Source organism: Pholcus phalangioides, unplaced genomic scaffold (genome assembly GCF_987345545.1).
Source record: "Pholcus phalangioides strain wild (caught in Gottingen) unplaced genomic scaffold, Ppha-v1.0 ptg000042l_1, whole genome shotgun sequence".
Lineage (NCBI taxonomy): Eukaryota > Metazoa > Arthropoda > Arachnida > Araneae > Pholcidae > Pholcus > Pholcus phalangioides.
This window is the reverse complement of record NW_028301628.1, coordinates 36,967,744-36,987,803: the sequence shown is the minus strand read 5'-3', so window position 1 is coordinate 36,987,803 and position 20,060 is coordinate 36,967,744. Positions and strand designations below refer to the sequence as shown.

At 32.8% G+C, this 20,060-nt stretch overlaps 1 protein-coding gene across 1 annotated transcript; it reads right to left on the bottom strand.

Annotated features, from left to right (window-relative positions):
* Positions 1-223: 223 nt before the first annotated feature.
* l(2)dtl (WD40 domain-containing protein denticleless) lies at positions 224-19,967 on the bottom strand. Its single transcript, XM_089255222.1, has 15 exons — positions 19,745-19,967; positions 16,916-16,998; positions 16,210-16,249; positions 15,862-15,951; positions 14,755-14,934; positions 13,853-13,915; positions 13,564-13,658; positions 10,992-11,065; positions 10,545-10,648; positions 8,175-8,279; positions 6,574-6,686; positions 5,149-5,238; positions 3,110-3,218; positions 1,413-1,939; positions 224-698 (listed from the first exon to the last, which is right to left on the bottom strand). The coding sequence occupies exons 1-15, from the start codon at positions 19,839-19,841 to the stop codon at positions 633-635; spliced, it is 1,836 nt and encodes a 611-aa protein (XP_089111348.1). The 5' UTR covers positions 19,842-19,967; the 3' UTR covers positions 224-632.
* Between the last annotated feature and the right edge of the window lie 93 nt (positions 19,968-20,060).

Genomic DNA, 20,060 nt, shown 5'->3' with positions numbered 1-20,060 from the left:
TTATATAAACAATAGTTGGCAACTTTATTTCCTTTTGGCGATGATTGTAATGCCCTGTAGTTGGGGAATCCCAATTTCTACAAGTATTATCTTAAGTTATATGCTTAGTCAGGCATGTAAATTTCTGGAGATTAGTCCAGCCCCGGTAGATAACTTGAACTGAAACTCTGCATAACTATTTCAATCATAGGAATACAAAAATGCAGCAAATAAGGCAGTTGCACTCCAGCAATTTTGTTTTATTTTGATGCACCAAAGGGAATTTTATGAATTCTAATAGAAAATGAAGATTTTCACCGATTTTCTGAGTCAGAGGTTAGTATGCTACTATATATGCCTTTCTGTTTACAGCAGTTTCCTATGAAGTTTTTTTTAATCAATGACACAAAATATAAAGGTGTAAATATTTTGTATATATATACTACAATTGTTCACAAATATGTTTTACTACACAAGATAACACACAACATAAAATGAATGGACTGATGCAATCAAAGTAAAATCTCAGAGACAAAACAAAAAATGAAAATCTGTCTCACAATCTGTAAAAAATATAAACACATGAAATGTACATTATGAGCAAGCTTTCTACAAGTATGAAAAACTTTGAGTCTAGAGTTGGATGAACTATATCACTGATTGCTTGTACTCTCAGCCTGAAAATAGCTTGTAATCAGCTTCGTTTTTTGTTTCAAGCTCTGGAATAGAAATTAAAATAACAGTTTGATTCAAGCATTTTAGAATGACTCCAACACAATCGAAGCATTAGGCAGTCTATATTACATTTTTATGAAATTTTTTTTTACTGAATAACATTCCATATAGCTTCCCATCACATGTTCCTGAAGTAAATTCCTGCAGAAACCAACAGATGTAGTTGCTATGCACCTTTATACAGCTGCGATCAGTGCAAAAAGATGTTTTCCCGATTCAATAATGACTTTTATTGTGTCTGTCCCCTAAAGTTTGCAAAAAAGTGACAAACTGTTGTTCGGCCGAACACTTGAATTAGAGAATCTTTTTTTCCCTACTAAATTAAATATATATGTGTGTTCACACAGTGGCATCCTGACTAGTGGATGTAATCCAAGGAATAAAACATTTTGTTAAAAATGATCTAATTTGTGAGTATATATTCAAATATCAAGGATGACATATTGGTTTTTTTTTTAAAATTCATGTTTATATAACTGGGCAATTGTGATTTCATAAATCTAGAGATTTACATAAACATGTATAGCATTGTATTACAAATCACTCTAGGTAAGTGGTTTGAAAAGTGTGTGTTAGATAAACTGGATTGGGAGGGGGCTGGTGCATATTATTCAGAAGAGAAGAAAAAACAATAAAGATTAACAATATTTTTGACACACATGAAGTGAAAAAACTTGAATTAGAATTCATATATTTACCTTAGGTGATCGCTTTTTTGAGTGAGGAGATTTTCCAGACATGGTCTTGCAAAGTTTCTTTGAAGGACAACCAGTTTCTTTGGCTCTGTTGTAGAATGAATCCTTCAGAGGCGATGAAGATTTTACAGGTGTTCTAAGATTTTCTTTGTCTGCACTGATCAAGTTCACACTGACGTTGGCATAATTTTCAGAAGAAAGATCAATGCTGTCATCATTCAACCTTTCTTCTGAAGTCTTTAAGGAATGAAAATCATTACTTTCACTGTCCACCATTTTTCTCTTTCTATTAAAGTTTAATGAGACTTCACTTAATGGTTGGAGAATACTATTCTTTGAACTGGAACCAGAACTTTTTTCTATCCTTTGGCAATTTTCGTTCTTCTTTTCCATAACTTGTTTAGGCACACTGACTGAAGAATTGAAGAATTCTCTGAGAGAACGTTCTTTAAGTTTCACTTCCCGGGGTGATGATAAATATGAATTATCTTCATCGTATTCAGAACCAATTTGTTTTTCTTCGTGGCATTCTATGGGAAAAATAAAAAAATTGATGTGAAATTCAAAAGCAAAATACATTGTTAACATGTTTTTTTTATGTTTGTTCAACACAAAAAAGTGGAAAAATTCATATGTCACAGGATGTTGAAAAGAAATGATCAAAAAAAGTTTAGAGATGCATGAAATTACAGGAAATTGTTTATATAATTACGTATGAATTTCAAAAATGATTTAATGCTGGTTTGGTCCTGTTTTATTTAATTAGAAAGAAAGCTATGAGGTTTTCAAATCATTACACAAAAAGCTGAAAAAATTTCATATTCCTAATGAAAAACATTTCTTATATAGACTGAAGCAATAATGCAGTGGTAATAATTTTTAATGACTTTAAAAAAAAACCCATTATACAGTGAATAATAATACAATTCTGTGTAATAATAATTCCTTATGTAATGATATTAATCTCTCGTCCCAATGCACTTTTCATAGTGTTAATATATTCTATATATGACAATAAATCCTTTATTAAAATGTTTTTCTGGACCCTTGAGTATCCTTCCCAGAAGTTTCACTGAAACGTCAAGAATTAATGAATACTTTATTGTTAGATAATGGTCTAGAATTCCATAAACTATGACCAACTTCTATTTTTGAAATCGTGTTTAGCTAATAAAGTAAGGCTAGAATCACGAGCTGGGGCTTTATGCAAATATAAGGGGAGATTTTAACCATTTTTGAAATGTATCAATCACTACTGTCACAGGTTAAAAATGCTCATCTAAAAAAATTGGTTTTTTATTTAACTGGACAGGTTTGAGAAATATTTGGTAGCTGATATTTAAGTGTACCATAACTACAGAAATAGCACCACTGCAATTAACTGAACTACATACAGCAGAGCACCAAATGCCATAGATACAAAAAGTGGACATCTAGTGAAAAGATTGTTGCTGCATAAAGGCAACCAACACACTGGAATTTTTGCAACTTTCTAGCAGCTATGTAATGAACTGCAGTCTACTTTGATTTAGTTAAATTTAACAACCTTGCTACTGCTTGGACTGCACAAAACCATTTGTCTGGATATAAGCTGGTAGTCACAAAAATATTATGCAACTGTGAGAAATAAATATATTATTCCGTAATTTAAATTTATCAATTAATAGAGATGCTTTGTAATAAGGAAAAAAATGCAATACCTGGAGCTTCACCATTACAAGAACCCAAAAATTCAATATCAGAAAGGTCTCTATCTGATCCAACAATATTCCATATAAATACTAAGTTATCATCACCACAAGTAGCAAGCTGAAAATATTCCAAATTAAAATTATATATCATGTCAAATTAAAATTATATATCATGTCAAATTAAAATTATATATCATGTCAAATTAAAATTATATATCATGTCAAATTAAAATTATATATCATGTCAAATTAAAATTATATATCATGTCAAATTAAAATTATATATCATGTCAAATTAAAATTATATATCATGTCAAATTAAAATTATATATCATGTCAAATTAAAATTATATATCATGTCAAATTAAAATTATATATCATGTCAAATTAAAATTATATATCATGTCAAATTAAAATTATATATCATGTCAAATTAAAATTATATATCATGTCAAATTAAAATTATATATCGACGCTCGATGTAACAAACTCCTCAGTCCCACCGAAAATGGACGTTATATTATCTTAGATGTTATATTGGGTGGGTCATTTATCGAAAATAAAACAAATATGAGTCATTCTGTGAAAAGATCTGGGACTTATTCTACCGGTCGTTGCAATGGAATGGTTGCTGTAACGTGGGATTGTTATAACGAGCATCGACTGTATTACGTATCTATTTTAACCAAGTTGTGAAACCATAATATATTTGTTGAAAACACACCAACTTATGAGCAAATATGATGTAAATGCAAGTATGTATGAAATATAAGATATATCTAAAGAAACTCACTTAACATAAAAAATTTGAAAACAAGACATTGAAAAAGTTTAAAAACAAGTTGGTATGCATTGCTGCAAAAATAGAGAAATTTCTAGAAGATACACAAATCTTTTCAATGACAATGTGATGACATTTAGGAAAGTCGTAAAATTGAGGCTGAAGCAAGTGTTTTTAAAAATGTTTTCAGTGAGAATAAGTCCACAAAAAGTAAGGTGAGCAACCCAGTCTCAAGGGAGAAAAAAAAATCCATGAAAAGGGACATTCATAAACAGTTACCCTAAAAATGTAAAGAAAAAATAGAAAAGAAAAAAAAAATCTATTTGTATTCTATACTTTTATCATATTTTTTACACTTCATTGATTTGTCTCCTAAATTTTTGTCTACATATGCATATTTTACATGACTGCACTGCATTTATCATATGCAAATAAAATTGTTTATTTGGCTAAATACATTTTAATTGATATATCAAGATTCTGGATGCAGAATGATTCATCAGTCTCATATAAAATAATTTTATTCAAGATAACAAGATGGGGATTTTCAAGATACAAGGTAACTTAAGGAAAAGAATTGATCCATGTTGAGGTAGCACCACATATACGCAGAGAAAATCCTATATAATACCCTCTGAATAAATGAATAAACACCAGAACTTTGCCACTGGACTTATCCTGTTGACGAGATCTCTTCCAGCCCAGCTTCGTGGCAGAGTCTCATATAATACCCTCCATAACTCATTTGTAATGATACATTTCTCTGGTTCCCTTTAGTATCAAATGTGCAAATGTGCACCGAAGATGTTTTGGAGGTTAGATTTTTGGGAACAAATAGCCTCAATCCCCTTTCTTCCTTGTTTTCTACAAGCAAAAATGAGATTTAACAGAAAAAAGTACAAAAAAAAAAAAAAAACAATAGAATTTTACTGTTACAGTACCAAAATAGCCCTTACTAGAATGTTTTCCAAGGAAAGAAGAACAACATTATCAGCTGCAGATAAGACAAGATTTCAAAGAAATTCAAGACAATTCATGTTTGGAAATTGGTAAAAAATTCATTATAATTAAGCATACTTTTGCAAAAATCAGTTTGTTATAAGCATGCAAAATAATAGATAAGCAATACAAAATTCACGGGACATGGAAAAACTTTGTTATATGTACAAATTTATAATATCTGTGTTCATTATAAGCGAGTCCAACTGTACAGACATTTGACCATATATAATCAATACATCAATCCTTTATAAAGCAATATTATTACCTTTGAAATATCAGTGGGATGCCATTCAACAGCAGTCACTTCATCAGAATGCCCATAAAGTTTGACTATTGGAGGACCAGGTTGAGAGACCTGTATATTGGAAGAGAAATAAAATTAGAGAAAAAAAATGCATAGCCTTTACATTTTGAGCATAATAATTTAAATTTACCTACCAATAAGTTTTTTTACCAACCCTGCAATGAGGGCAACTGATTATACTGATTTCACTTATATACACACTTTCATTGAAAAGAATTTCAAAAGAACTTTCTTGTGAAAAAAGTGGAAATATTATATTATGTTCAAAGTTACAGCCGTAATGAGAGTGGGGTACAAAAAGTCTAAGAGATATCATTGACTGGGTTTTGTCTGTTTATTAAATTTTTGTGCTTACATATTGAAAAAATAAAAAGTCAAATACAAGTTCTCTGAACTTGAATTATGCAACTGATATTATGATAGTCTCTTAATATAAAGATAAATTACTGTACAATGATGTTTTTGCTTAGTCTGCAAAACTAACTTGGTTAGAGATGGGTCCACACTAGTCATGCTCAAGGCGTGTACTTATGTGACTTGCTGAGCCCGCAATTAATGCAGACAAGATAAATCAGTGGCGGATGAGGTTTTTCCTGGTGTCAGTATATCAAACAGGACAAGCTGCCACGGATGCATCAGAGCCCCTAATCAGTTGACTGCTTGCAGATGCAGCACTTCTAAAATCAAACTGAGCCGAAGTCTGATGGGCAATAGTAGTGAGGATGTAGACCAAATGAACATTATCAAAAGCTATACTTGTACTGGCCTGGCAAGGGTGAACCACAAGACAAGTAGTGGAGGCACATCTTAAGACTCATGTGCTGTCTAGAAATTCTTCATTTAATATATCGTTAAAATATTTGAGTTCAAAATTGTACCATACAATGTAATTTGAAACTATAGATAACATGGAAAAAAAAATCACACATAATTGTTACAGCTCGAAAAACAGATTTGAAGTTCAACCCTCTGGCTGGTAACCAATTTTCAATACATAGAAAATGTTAACATTGAGATTAGAGCACTTTATTTTTGTTACTCCCAGGTATAACCCTGAATGTTAGGAATGAAGAGACTGGTTTTTACGTTTTTATTTTCATTTTCCTATACATTTCCTTTTCCATCTCTTTATTGAAGTGCAAGTTCTAAAACAAAGCAATAAAAATATCTAAACTGGTCCTCATTTATAGAATTGTCTGGCATTTCTGCCACATACAAAGAAAACTATGATCCATGCTGATAAAAAAAAGGAAGAAACAGAAAATTTAATTTTTATCGCATGTAGATAATATTCGCTCTAGCCCAATATAGCGCTGTACTTGACCATAGCAGTCAAAAAGTTAAATAAACAAGGTTATTTGAATGACATTAATATATTATACATACCTTCCAGATACAGGCATTTTGATTACTTGACCCACAAACAATGTATTGATCATCAGGACTCAGAGATAGCTTTATGAAATAGGACTGGGTTTTCAAACCATAATAGCATGTTGCTAGGAATAAAAATATCAAAAATTAGTAAAAACCACGGTTTGCACAGATGAGTGATTACAAAAAAAAAAAAAAAAATTAATCATCGAACATGATATACAATATAACCTCATTATAATGGAAATTGCTCATATTGATTATAATAATTAAGGGTGTTTATTTTTAACTGATGAGTTTTACATTTCCAAGTGATTAAACATAGATCCTTGTGCTGTTTTGCATAAACATGGATGCATGAGTTCTGCCGCTCACCAGACAGAAAGATTACAATTAATGCAGTGTATATGCACACATCTTTTCAATTCAGCCTATGTTGAACGCTGTTTTTTGATATGTAATAAATACTTTTTATAGCTAACTACTGTACATCCCTTCTTGCATTATAATCCCATAACAATTATTTGTTACAAATCATACTTTCATTAAAACGAACAACTTTTAGCCCCCCATTAGTCCATTATAATGAAGTTCTACTGTATATTATATTTTGGTAATATTTGTATAAGTAAGAGATTTCCACTCCAACCACAATTTAATAAATATAAAAACATAATGAATACTTATAAAACATACATTTTTATTTTTTGAATCAAGGAAAATCGTTAAAACAAAGATATTACCATGATTGTAGGAACAGAAACTTTTAAAAAAATTAGATAAATTGATTAAATTTATTAAAATTGGAGTTAGTTCTATCAGGGTTCAACTATATTTACCCATCAAATATTTTTTACAAATTAAAAAAAATGAGTATCAGTGTGCAAAATGCACTCTGTTTAAAAAAATATGTAGAAAAAAACCTGCATGTAACACATAGGCAACAGAGAGGATATAGTTATTCCACCTCCGTATGTCTACCGCAAAGTATCAGCATATTATATTGTTGCTCAAAATAAGGACAAATAATTTGATTTTTAATCCTTTTACTCATGAATTTTCAAAAACATAGGCTTTCGATTGTTACAAAGAAGGCCAAACCAAAGAATAATACCATTCATTCTAAGATGATTATGAAGATTTGAAAATACAGTAATAAATTATTCCTTCACTATGTGCAACGAAAAATTCTTGTGTGTTAAAAGTATGATATAACCAACAACTTTGAGTAGGTTGGCTAAATTTTTAACAGTTAGTGAGAAGAAAAGGAACAAATTATTGGCATATGCTTCACAATGGGGTTGGGGGGCTATTAATTTATGTATATATATATAAAAAATTTAGTGGTTCTAAATTTGAAAAAAAATAATAACTGATCCTGCTTATAACAGTTTTCAAAAAACCATTGTAAGTGGAAAAAAAGTGTAATGAAAAACGTTGTAAATGGGAAAATGCTTTAAACTGAAAATCTCTATGAATATTAGAGTTGGGATCACAAACTGAGTCATACTAAGTGAGATTCGGTGTTAATATATCACATCTCTATAAATAAATTTATTTGAAGATTTTTTTTTAATTTACTCCAATTAAATATCAATAAATTTAAAAATTACCTGCATTAGTGGCACCAGACCGACAGTCAAATTTTGAAATGGAGTTGTCTGTACAGCAAGCAAACAGATAGTTATGAGTTGAGTCAAATCTCAAACTTGTACATCCTAAATATCAGGCAGAATATTAGTATTAATTATATTTAATATAATTATAATTAGTAATATTATTATTTCATATATAATTGTTGCTTGTTAAATATAATTCTGCACAAAAACCTCAGTTGGTATATCAGAAACAATATTATGCCTTCTTAGTCTATCCTATAAAAAAATCTATTGTTTTTATTGCTTTAGTGCATCTATGTGAATCTAAGTTTTATAATGCAATATCTATTAATATTGAATGAATATATATCTTATAATATTGAATGAATATATATATCTTATAATATTGAATGAATATATATCTGAATATTGAATGAATATATATCTTATAATATTGAATGAATATATATCTTATAATATTGAATGAATATATATCTTATAATATTGAATGAATATACACTGCTCAAAACAATTAGGGGAGCACATGGTCTTAACAAAATTACGCAAAGATGTATACCGATAAGTAACATAAAATGAATCATCCATAATTTAAAGCCTAGCAGGAAACAGAAGCAGAAAACTTCATATGCAAATCAAAGTTCATGACGTCAAAAACCAGAAAAAGGAGATAAGGGCAGAAATCGGGATGTTGCAGAAACGTCTGTTTTACTGCCGTAACTGTGAAATTCGATTGCGCAGTATTTTTTTTTGAGACAAGGTGACTTGAGGATGTCTCAACAACGTGATTTACCGGAAACCATGGCAGGGCGTGTTATAGGCAGACTGGAATTCGGGAAAACACAACGTAGTGTCGCGAATGCTGTTGGAGTCGCCAGAAGTGTTGTTGCAAGGCTGTGGAATCGATTCCAAGAAACAGGAAATGTTAGACGTCGACCAGGGCAAGGTCTGCCACGCGCCACTACAGCAACTGATGACCGGTATATACGGTTAACAGCCCGTCGAAACAGAACAGAGAATGCTATGCAGCTGCAAAGACGGTTGCTCTTGGCAACAGGACGAAGGGTGTCCAGCCAAACAGTACGTAATCGGCTTCATGAGGGAAGGCTCTATGCATGTAGGCCAATGGTCTGCATTCCGTTGACCCCACGCCACCGTGCGGCCCGAAGAAGATGGGCTGCTGAACTCGAGATTGGGAGCAACATGATTGGAGCCAAGTGCTGTTTACAGACGAGTCCCGATTCAGTCTGGAGTGTGGCACCCGACGTGTTCTGGTATGGAGGGACAGGGGCACTCGAAATAACCCTGCATTCGTTTGTGAAAGGTCACAATACAGATGAGCTGGTTGGATGGTATGGGGTGAAATCAGCATAGGTGGACGTACGGACCTGCATATCATTCGGAATGGCACTTTGACGGCCCGAAGGTATGCAGACGAGATACCTCATGTCATCCCTTACGCTGGAGCCATTGGAGATTCCTTTGTTTTCCAGGATGATAATGCCCAAATGCAGACAATTGGCCTACGTGCATAGAGCCCTCCCTCATAGAGCTCGTCTGGTGGAGAACATGCTTGAAGCTGAAACAATACAGCGTATGGAATGGCCAGCTCTCCTGACCTGAATCCAATCGAGCCAAACATGTTCGGACGACGCATTGCTGCGCGACCAAGGCCGCCTGTTACTGTCCGAGACTTGCAGATTGCACTTTTTGAGAAGTGGAACAGTATTCCCTAAAGTCTGATCGATAACCTCATCGCATCCATGGCAAACAAGTGTGCAGCAGTCTTAGCTGTTCGAGGAGACCACACGCCCTATTAAAACTCTTGCATCATGTCTAAACAGTACTTTTTTTTATCATTTACATGTAACCAAATTGTTGCCCTAAATCATCTTTTCATGTTTTTTCCATATTTTCAAAGAATTAAAGCTTAATTCCAAATTTTTTTACATCTTTTCTCTGTATTGCGCATTGATACGCGTGTACTATCCATTGTATGCCAATACGTGGCTGTCTCGCACGGTTTTCTTCACTTTTTTGCTTGCTCCCCTAATTGTTTTGAGCAGTGTATATCTTATAATATTGAATGAATATATATCTTATAATATTGAATGAATGTATATGTTATAATATTGAATGAATATATATGTTATAATATTGAATGAATATATATGTTATAATATTGAATGAATATATATCTTATAATATTGAATGAATATATATCTTATAATATTGAATGAATATATATCTTATAATATTGAATGAATATATATCTTATAATATTGAATGAATATATACATTTGCATATTGAATAGCATTTGTTATATATATATACACACACACACACATACACCATTCTATATGTACCTTGCTTGCGACTTTTCTCACCAAAATGAAATGACTGCTTTGGAATAGGGAAAGTTTTGTTATTGACAATATAGGTTTTCCTCAGATCCCAAATTTTAATAGTCCTGAAGACAAAGAAAGAAAATTACGACATACTGAGTTGATTCTAACAGCAGTTAATCACTAAGGGGCCGTTCAAGTATTACGTCATCATCGGTGGGGGGGGGAGGGGGTTTTGGATAATGCTTACGTCATCAACCACCCTTTATGAAAATATGAGTTAGGATTCAGAGGGGGGCAGAGCTGATGACGAAATTTTGCTGACAAGGGGTCGGGGGGTCGAGGAGGGGGTGGGTCAGCGTTTTGCTGACAAAGGGGGGGGGTCAAAAATGGCCAAAGATTTGCTTACGTAATACTTGAACAGCCCCTACTGGCAAAGATAAAGGTTAATACAGGAAAGAAACTTACGAATCTGATACACCAGCAGATGCTATATTGTACTCATCTTTAAAAGAAATAGCAGTCACGCTCCGAAGTTGGTTCTGAAAAAAAAATACAAAATCAAACTTGTACATAAAGATTACTGAGATTTGAGAATACACATTAAAAGAGCATATATAGCATAGCATTAGACCTCATTAAGTTGAACTTTTTCATTATTGTCATTTTATAAGTGTGCAAGGGGCAATTAGATCATGACCAGTTTAAGGCTGATTCAGAATAGCTTCCTCATTTGTGTCTTTCACCAACAGGATGAGTGCTCTATTTACGTAGCATAGGAGACTTCCTGCAGTAGCAATGCTCTGGGTCGTCACTTTAGCATCATTTCTGTTGTACTTGTGTGTTCCAGGAAAGATTCTGACAAAAACTGAATACAATGGAAATACCTTTGGAGCACAGTGTAGAAAGATATTCACTTAAACTACAATAATTATTTGCCCAAAATACAAAAAAAAAAAAAAAAAAAAAAAAAATCAACCAAGCCATAAACATTTCTTGAAAATTTTTCTTTCTGAAAACAATCCTCTCATCCAGGATTCTTCCACAAATGCTCAGCCTTTTCTGTAATACATGATGCTCTTCAACCCCCCGACTTAGATTACTTTGAAGTGCTCCAGAATCACAAAAACTCTTCTACTTTGGTTAATGGTTTCTCATTTCATCACTATCTCTTCCTCTGCCATCATTATCAATATCACACATCGGTTTTCGATCTGACCTCATGCTTTTGTTTTAGCTATAAAAGGCCTGACTACTATTTTAAGGCTCTGCCATAATCACTGACAAAAGGTCTATGTTAGCCTTGAAACAGTTGTCTGTTGTTTTGTGTGTATGGTTTTTTTTTTACTTAGAAAAATATTTCACAGCATTTTTCTGGCTATAGCAATCTGGTTTCAGTGGATCAAATACCAGAGGAATGAAAATGACCCTCAAATAAAGTTACCCACAGTTCATGAAGAAAAGACATACATAAAATTATGTGTAATCACTGTATCATATTTCCTTGCATATAAAATTCAGATTATATATTAAAAAAACATCTGTATTTATTAGTGCAGATTTTATAACATTGTGTCTTATCTGCAGCTTTTTCTGGGAACTTGGAAAAATTTTTGAAAATAAAATTTGTAAGTGGAATATAATTTTTAAAATCACATCTATATTCACGCATGTAGACATAAGAAAAATCAATTTTTTTTTCTTTCCAGAAAAAAAATTAAACACCTTCTGTTTTTAATGATTTCGTTATCAATGAATGAGATTTTGACATGCGGATAGAACAAGAAAATACGGTTTCCCAAAATCTAATATTAAGCTTATAGATTGTTATATGTGTATGGTGTGGTATGATAATCTTCGAAAAAGTTTCTCCATAGAGAGCAGGCAGACATGCTCTCTATGAATAGCTTTATCTATGGAGAGAGATTTTCCACATGATACATACATAATATAAAAATTCAGGCACCAGTCAATTTGACTTCAAAAACTGAAGACCGGTGGGAGGGCAACATCACTAGAACATGAAGCATGCATAATATTGGTAACACACCATATATACTTGTGTATGAAGCTATTTTTTTTTGCTGAAAAACTTGTTCCTTGATTTGGGGGGGGGGGGAAGAGGTTGCCACATACACTGGTCGGTTTTTGAGTTGAAAATATAACTCTCACTTTATCAAATCATATAACTAAATGGTCTCTGCACAGCTAGCTTGAGGATCCGCAATGTCATTGGACTACTTTAGATGGCGTTACTAATCAGTAGAGTATTTTTATGTTCAAACCCCACAGACCACTGATGTTAAAACCAAAGCAAAAAAAATTAAAAACACCATTGTCTTTGATAACTGGTGGATTAACATCAATTTTGATGAGATGGACTTTAGATGAAAGCATCAACAAGCATTTTAAAGATTTTTCAAGGAATTTATGGACCGAATGGATAAGTTCCGAAGATAAAGAAACAACAAAAAGCAACTTAAAGAAACCAGACACTGGCCTAGTGTGCCAGTGGGTTTATGAGGCAAAAAACCTGTTTCCACCGAAATCATCACCAAATCCTTTAAAAAGTGATGTATTAGCAATGTATTAGATGGAACTATGTTTGTCATTATGACAGCACAGTTGAAGATGAAAACGAAGATGCCACACTGTATGACGACTTTTTTGATGTGGAGATTGCAGAATCAGAAAAAGAAATTAATTAGAAAGTTTGAATCATTTTTTTTTTCATTGTAGCTTTTATTGAATGAAAATATGTAAATCCCCCCCCCCCCGAAATTACACTGATTTTAAGGGGGGAAGGTAGGCTTACACACTGGTTTTCTATTTATTGCGGTTTCAGTGGTCCTGAAGTAAAAGGATCAGCTTATACACGAGTACATCCGGTAAATACAAAAAGCTAAAATGAGTTACCAATATGAATGATTGTAATTACAAAAAGTTAAAATGAGTTATCAATATGAATCTCCACATGCTTTTCAAATCACCCTGCCATTATGAAATTATTAAAAACAAGTGGATTTAGCAAAATTCTTACTGATACGCTAGTCCTATTTTTCTTCACCCAGGAATTTTGGCTGTGAGCATCATTGATAACGATTTCCGGTTTGTCATTATGTTTTGCAGAGCACACTACGGGTGGGAAGCCAAAAAAATATGAGAAATATTTTAAACTCTGGTACATTTATGAAATGACTTATTTTTTAAAAGTTTGTAATTATTTTTTTATTATTACACTTGATTTGCAGTCACAATTTCCAATAATAAGTAAATGATTAATGCATTGATTATTTGTGAAAGAAAAAAAAAGATTTGAAGCAACTTACAGCCTCCAACACGCATGTCCCACACAATTACTGCTCCGTCTCTAGAGCCTGAAGCGAACACAGCTGAAAAAATAAAATGGCTGCATTTTTATACATTCATCCAATAACCTACGTTAAAAAAAGTTTCTAGACATGTCAGTATTTGAGATTTTGCTTTTACCTAAAAAATTGATGTGATGTGCAGCACAAGGCTGCCACACAATTACACTCTCTACTTCTCTATGCATACATTCAATAACATTTCACGGTTTCTCCTTCAACACCAAAACTAGTTATGACAGAGAAGTCATACGTACATTGGCAAGGGCAACTGTCATTTCAGTCTATTCCAAAAAGTATCTGTAGGACCAAGGTCATAATTATGAGCAGGTAAAAAAGCTCACCCCCAAGTTAAGCCACTGTGGACCATGTATTATCACATAGGAACAGTTAATTTTACTTTTCATAGCTCTAAATTCAGACATTTTTCCCAATTTAAAGGCCGTGCCTATAAGGACACTGTTTTTTTTTTAAACAAAGAGTATATTTAAATATATTTTTTCAGTGATCTTATACAATATCAAGCGTAATGTATATAATCAGAGACCTGCTTTAGGGAACAAAATAGATCCTTCCATAGGGTATGGGACAAGAAGAGTAAAAATAAGAGACCAAGTTTACATTCAGTAAATGTAAACAAGATTTTGGCACTTGTCAAAAAGTGATTCAAACCGTCAACAACTTTCTTGTTAGGTTTTTGAATGCACACACATTATATGCAATGAAGGTATATAATCTTCAATAGGAATTTTTATTGTGATATTCAATATTTCAGGTTTTGACAATTAAACAGTCAAAACCAGTCAACTCGGATGTAAACAATGTAACACTATGAGAATTTTTAAATGTCATAATGTGCATACCAGGTTGAGAGTGGCATGTGTCTATGCTCTTGACAGAACCAGAATGCTTTATAAAAGTGGATATCTTTTTTGATGTCAGCACATCATGTAGAGCAATGGTGTGGTCTCCTGATGCTGAAAGCAGCTGTTTCTTTGGTACCCAGCATATGTCAAAAATAGCATTTCCATGAGCATTCCATCCTGAAAAGCAAGAACGTATCAATATATAATACAGTCAAGGCTCATTATAATGACAGTTTGATAAGTTCCAAATATTTTCATTATTTATACGATGCTATTTTTCATCTAATATAACCTGCATAGATCATTCAATACAATCACATATCCAAACTCTGCTCTGCCCGCCCTTGTTTTTGTAAAGAAATTAACAAAATCCATCTTTAAGTGACTCTGACATTTGAGAATTCGATAAAATCTGCTGGTAATGGTGAGAGACATACAGGGATGTGTGACTGACCCCTCCATTTGAGATCTGGGTTCCTTGGATTTAGGAGCAGTGGGGGGATATATGAAAGGTTCTGACCATACAACATAAAGAACTTCTGCTTTCATACTGAAAATTACCCTTGAACTTATAACTGTGCATATGTAAGTGTGTTAAAGTGTTCATTTTCGGTGGAATGATGAGGATTACTATAACGAGCATCAACAGTATTATTGAGTAACAATGTTTTTATCAATGCAACTGAATGCTTTAGTATCCTGCAATTACAAGTTTATGTTCATAGAACCCTAATAGCTTTTAGTTATAACCCTCTTGTGGTAAGAAAGTTTTTCAAACCTCAGAGAAATAACTGTATTATTTTGAAGAAAGGTTGAAACAATTTAGACAAGTTTGTAATGATAGTTATTCAATAGCTTCAATCATTGAGAAACAACAAACAATAAACAATTTTTCTTCATGAAGAAATAATTCATTTTTTCACGATTTTTTTTCATGAATAAATAATTCATTCAAAGATTAATACACAAGGTCTTTTTTTTAAATTCCAATTCAACACAACTTCATATTTTCACAGGTCTATTTGAGAGTACTTATTTTATGTAACCCCCTCCAATGAATATTTTTCATAATATGTACTAATGTACTTCAATTTAAGTACTTACGCTTTAGAAGCATTCTTTCTCCTGATGTTAATGATCCATTCAGCATCAAGATATCACCTTCTTCAGAAGCCACAGCTAAGACATTACTTTCTAATACACAAAAAAAGAAAACAAAGTAGCTATAAGAAGGCAGATTATGAATGAAAAAATTAAAATAGGAAATCAAATTTGCTAATCACATTGAATTTCTTGGAAGTTAAAAAAAAGCAAATTTGTTGAAACTTTTTTTAGAAAACAATTCAAATATTGACACAATCAGAATTTCATAAATAATTCACATAATTAAAGGCAAAGTTTTCATCATTATTACACCATGAAAAAAAAAAGTTTTGTGGTAGACTTGCATACCTTTGTGAAATTTACAAGAGAAAGGGGGGCAATCAGAGAACTGAAAGAGGAAAAAACATGTTAATCTAAAAATTATTACTGAATAAATTAAATATTCCAAAATCAACATGATTAAATTGAACATTATGAATGAATATAATAATTTAAAGTTAACTGCCACACATAAAAAATACTCACTTGAAGTCTTGCATTACAAGTTAGAAAACTGGCAAAAAAAAATATCGAGTTCAACGATAAATGTTTAATAAAATAGCTCTAATTGCATGCTATTACAAAATTAAGCAATTCTAACTCTCCTGCGTCTTTCTCCTTAACAAGTAAAAGTGTACTGTCCTGTGCATGAGCATATTTGTTCATGATTTTCTTTGAGGTTTGGAAATATTTATACCTCAGATAACCAAGGCTCTACTATACTTAGAATACTATGCAATCATCGAGAAAAATTTAACAATTTTCAGAAATGCTCATGTGCTGGTTGGTCATCATTAAATTAATGCTTCAGCTTGTTTTTTCCCTGATCTAGTGAACTAATGTTACTCAGTGTGGGGCCAAAGTCAAATTGTTGTTAGAAGAATTGAAATGTAGAAAATTCTCTATTTTTATTAAGGTATTCCTATGCCTAAAAATATGAAATTGCTAGTTAATGCATAACAAAATAATAAAAAAAGAAGTTCCACCTTATAATAATTGAAAGAAACACACTCACATAGTGTCCAGGAACAACGAATGAATTATTTTTCGTACATGTGAATCTTCTAACCCAATAGTCAAAATCAAGTGTCAGAGAAGCTAGAAAAACAAATATGGTATTAAATAACAGTTTCAAAAAATTTATCACAATTTCAGACGGTTAATAAAATCTTATGTATTTAGACACTAACTTATAAATTCATATTTAAATACATACAGATCCTGAAACCATATGTTACAATCCATGTTCCAAGTCGAGTGTCTTAGCAGACATCATATTTAAAGAGAATAAGTTTCAACTGAATTTAAGGATTTCAGCAATAAAAACAGAAAATCAATCAATTGGAAGATAAATAAGAAATTCAAAGATAGCCCAATGAAACATGGAAAAACCTCTCTGAAGGGCTATCTCCCAGCTAGTTCCTATATCAGGGCCCCAAAGCAGAATGTTTTGCATTGTTCTGCAACGATCCCTGAGCTGACTCAAAATGTTCTGCGGTAAAAATGTGCATCTACATAATAGCGTTTTTCTACACTTTTCTTAAAATTCTTCCAGATTGTTCTGCAACAGCACTGGTTGTTCTGTGACATATGTCGCACATTTTGTCATATTCTGCTTTGGGGTATCAGGGGATGCAAACTGGCTGAGCTCTGCATTCAGCACATGCCCTGTAATGTAATTGAACTTTTACTTACACCATGGAACCTCAACCACTAGACTATATATACACAGTCATACCTCGTTAATGAGTCACTCTTGGGAGAGCAAAAATATGACTTAATAAGTGGAGTGACTCGTTAAACGGAGTAAGCCATAGCTTGCCAATTCCTGCCTGAGGACAATTGGGACTTCCAAAAAGTGATCCGGTAAGTGGAGTGACGTGTTAACTGGGTGACGTACTAACGAGGTTTGACTGTATATACATGGGGGTTGCTTTTGAAAAGACCTTACAATAAGAGGATCTCTCATAGGCGATTTCTTTCCCAACAATAATTCACATCCATGATCAATGGGAATGGGAAATTTTTTTTCCAGTTTATATGTTTGGTTCTCAGAATGCAATCCTCATCTGGTGATACATTTAGTTAATTGGTATTTTTGCATTTGCGACCCTTGTCCTACACCACATAAATGAACACAAGTTAAATGATTAAGTAGCCAACTAAATTTTAAGTCAAGTTCTCTATAATCTGTCCCAACATAAATAATAGAGTAGTGAATGATCATTAGATAGTATGAGGCTACGTCTACTAGTGCATGCACATAGGCCTACTTATTGAAAAAATATATATAGTCCTTTTCAGTACATAATTTGTATGGCGGAGCCCCATAGGCCTTCTCTTTTTTAAATTTATATGAAATTATCTGATTTCATTGACCAATTTTTGAGACCCAACTTTTGGCAAGAAGGGTGTTCCTTAAAATCTGGTACATTCATATATATATTCCAGTGAGTTTTTATTTATATTTCACTTCGTTGGTTTTTTTTAATTGTAATTTTTTTATTTTAAGTCATAGTATTGTTGTATTTTGGTGATGTGTTGGCAGTGCCATCTTAACGCATATGTCAATCCCATCAGCACACAACCTCACAAAAATAAAAACTGGTTGAATTTCTTGAGAATTCGCCAGGTAAGGCCTCAAAAACCCCCAGTTGGCCAAGGATACTCTTAGAATGGCTCTGTATGTGTTGGCAGTTTCTTCTTAGCCATGCAAGCATTACTCTATTTTTCTTATCTTGTCATAATTTCTGATGTTTTCCTTGCCAAGGAAAATCTTGAAAAAGGGATTATACTTTAGTTGCTCCCAGATGATTATTACTTTGAAGCGTCAAATCACAATTTCTTCCACCAACGGCTTGACATTTTATGAGATTGGCCAATTATCAAGAATGCATTGCAAGCTACTCGATTAACCAGTCAAGTGGTTACGACGGCGTTTGCCGTTGCTGATATACGCAATAATGTTGCCTACGACAGCATTTGCCGACACGCTGACTTTTCGGTCTTTTTCACATAGATATGACGAAATAATTTGTCATACATGTGCTGCCATCCTTCACTTTATTATCCCATCACTAGATGGAGTTGACAATTATATTTCAAGGTCTGAGATTATTATTACTATTATCTTTGTCACGTTTTGCAAAGCTGCATCCCCATTGCTTTTGTTTCAATTTTCAACTCCCTTGCAAAGATGCATCTGTTTTATTACTCATAGATCTTTTAGCAAAGGTTCAACTACTATGGTTCCACATAAATCCATCAACAGCATTTCTTTTAGTCACAGGACATTATGACTGCCCCTCCCCACTTTTGGGGTGTCATATTATGTCTCGACACATTCAAGCTATAAAAAAAACATGCTATAAAAAAAATATTTTAATATTTCAAACTTCCAAGAAAAGGAAAAAAAAAAAAAAAAAGCGCGTGCATCTTCCAAAAAAAGTGGGCACTGCGGGTAGCGCTCGGAGAGTTTAATTGGACAGTTGACTGGTTAAGTGTGATTCTCCCAAACATAATCAATATGAGGCATACTGATCAGTTTAGATTAGACCAGTTCAATTAGGTACAGATGCAGTATAATCCAGATCGCCATGGCAGGCATAATGATGCCAGGTTATAGATTTTACATTCCGAATCTGAATGAAACATAAATAAAAGGAAAAATTGAGGAGAATATTCACACATTACAGGTTCATTATCTGTATTACACACATGTAAAATCGCAAGATATCAATTATATTCAAATCCATTAATTCACAGACACTTTTATAATCAATCAATGAACTCTGATTTTTTTTCAATTACTGGAGAAGATATAGACAATATATTTTCATCTCACATCGATAGTTCAATCCATTGTTTATAAGACCAGCTCGGCGATGTGCGAGGAAATCAATGGTATTCATTCCTTTTCTATTAGAAACTACCATTTTCATCTACTTTTACTTGTGAATACCACAATTTATATCGAAGCTATTTATTACTTCTACTTGATTGACGAGCTTCGTGAGCTTCAATACCACAAGTACGTGAAAAAGGCGGGAAAATTTGCCGGTGACTGTTTTGATGCCATTCCACACAAGGGAAAGATCAGATAAATAATATATATCTCCAACCATTTCTCAGGGGAAAAAAAAAGATTCTAAGTTTTTTTA